This window comes from Pygoscelis adeliae, unplaced genomic scaffold (genome assembly GCF_000699105.1).
Source record: "Pygoscelis adeliae isolate BGI_AS28 unplaced genomic scaffold, ASM69910v1 Scaffold52, whole genome shotgun sequence".
NCBI classification, from domain to species: domain Eukaryota; kingdom Metazoa; phylum Chordata; class Aves; order Sphenisciformes; family Spheniscidae; genus Pygoscelis; species Pygoscelis adeliae.
The window spans coordinates 186,900-188,552 of NW_008824285.1; the positions used below are offsets into that span (position 1 = coordinate 186,900).

Sequence of the window (1,653 nt, forward strand, 5' to 3'; positions counted from 1 at the left end):
GGTGCCGTGGCTCCCCAGACAGCGACAGCGCGGTGCCCTGGATAGCTAATGGGGCTGAAATGCGGGACTATGGAAGTAACCAGTTTCCAGCTGGGAGGGAGGAATGCAGCGCTCCCCGGCAGGGAGCAGGGCTTGGGGAGGTCCTGCCAGGAGGAGCCGCAGTCAGAGCCGGCAGCGGCTGGGCGTAGGAAAACCGTCCCTGTGCCCCGTGGCCGGGAGGGACCTGGGGAGCACTCGCAGCCCAGCTGAGCCACCGTGACCCATCCCAGAGGAAACGTGCCTGGTCAGCAGCACCCACAGAGGTGTCCCGCGTGCACAGTGTAAAATGCCCAGGCTGCACCCTGCCCACTGACCGGCACGGTGCCCCCTCCCCGGCGGGGCTGGCCGTGGGGAGCAGCACAGGTCCGAGCCCCAGGGCCAGCCGGGGGAAGCGGCTCTTCCCGGGCTGCGGCGGGGGGGGGAAAAAAGGCGGCAGGGGAACAATGCCGGTCTGTTCCCTCCACGCGCTGGGGCTGCCGGAGAGGGGTGACCCTGCACGCCGGGCGAGCCCATCATGCTCAGCTCACAACATCTGCTTCTCGGCGCAGTTGGCTCAGTGGCGAGGCTGTCCTGGGACAGCTGGGAGCAATTACAGTCCCTCTGTAGGAAAGGGGAAAGGTGACCTCAAAGGGAGATTTATGTCCTGCCTGTATGGCAGTTGCCGAGGGGCTGAGCCAGCTCTGACGTGAGTGGGAACGAGGGCTCGAGTGCTCCAGCCCACCGGCGCTTTGCACATAGCCAGCTCTGTCATCATCCCTGTGCCCCCAGGTCCGCTACGCGACCTGGAGCATCATCATGGACTCGGTGGTGCCGTCTGATAAGGGCAACTACACATGCATCGTGGAGAACAAATACGGGAGCATCAACCACACCTACCAGCTGGATGTCGTGGGTGAGGAGTGCAGGGCTGGGAGGGCTTACCCTGGGTCCCCGTCCACCCCACCCTCCCTGAGCAGAAATGGGTGCTGCACCCTACAAAGATGGGGATGGGGAGCGCTCACAGGGACGGGGCACACTCGCTGTCCCCACAGCCGCCCACCCCAGTGCAGAACTCTGCAGCACAGCGGGTCCGCGAGCAGGTGAGGAGGAGGGTTCACCTCAACCTGTTCTGGGGATTTTTAATTGTGCTGGAAATAATTTCATAGACCAGACAGAAACTTTTTCTAATCACCTTATTAGCCATAATTCCCAGCTGGGAAGGCTGGTCTGAGCAGTTCCACATGTGGAGCTGCTCTAAATGCCAGTAAATGAACCATTAAAAATGTGATTTAATTTGATTACACTGAGCAAACTGAAGGGAACAGTCAGCGAGGTGAACAAAGGGGTTTGTTAATGCTGACTCACCACAGTGGCAGCCGCTTTGTTAACGGCCGGGGCCCTCGTTAGGTTTGTTTGACCTCTGACCCCCCTGAATAGGTACTGACGTCCCTGTCCCCGCACCGGGATTTCACCTGTCCCCAGCCCCCACCCCTCCTGGCTGTTCTCGCCCCACTGCCGGGGGGGGCCCTGGGGAGGGGGACGCCACGGCTCTGCCGGGTGCATCGGTGCCCACCCCAGCTGGGGGTCCTCATGCATGGGGGGGCTGCAGGGTGCACCCCTGCGCAAGGCAGGTGC

The 1,653-nt window shown here is 62.3% G+C and overlaps 1 protein-coding gene across 1 annotated transcript in view; it reads left to right on the forward strand.

Moving 5' to 3' along the window:
- FGFR1 (fibroblast growth factor receptor 1) overlaps positions 1–1,653 on the forward strand; it is a 22,969-nt gene that overhangs the window by 13,430 nt on the left and 7,886 nt on the right. The window contains exons 5-6 of the mRNA XM_009318614.1: positions 808–927; positions 996–1,118. Of these exons, the coding sequence (XP_009316889.1) occupies positions 808–927; positions 996–1,118 (243 nt within the window). The remainder of the gene's footprint in view (positions 1–807; positions 928–995; positions 1,119–1,653) is intronic.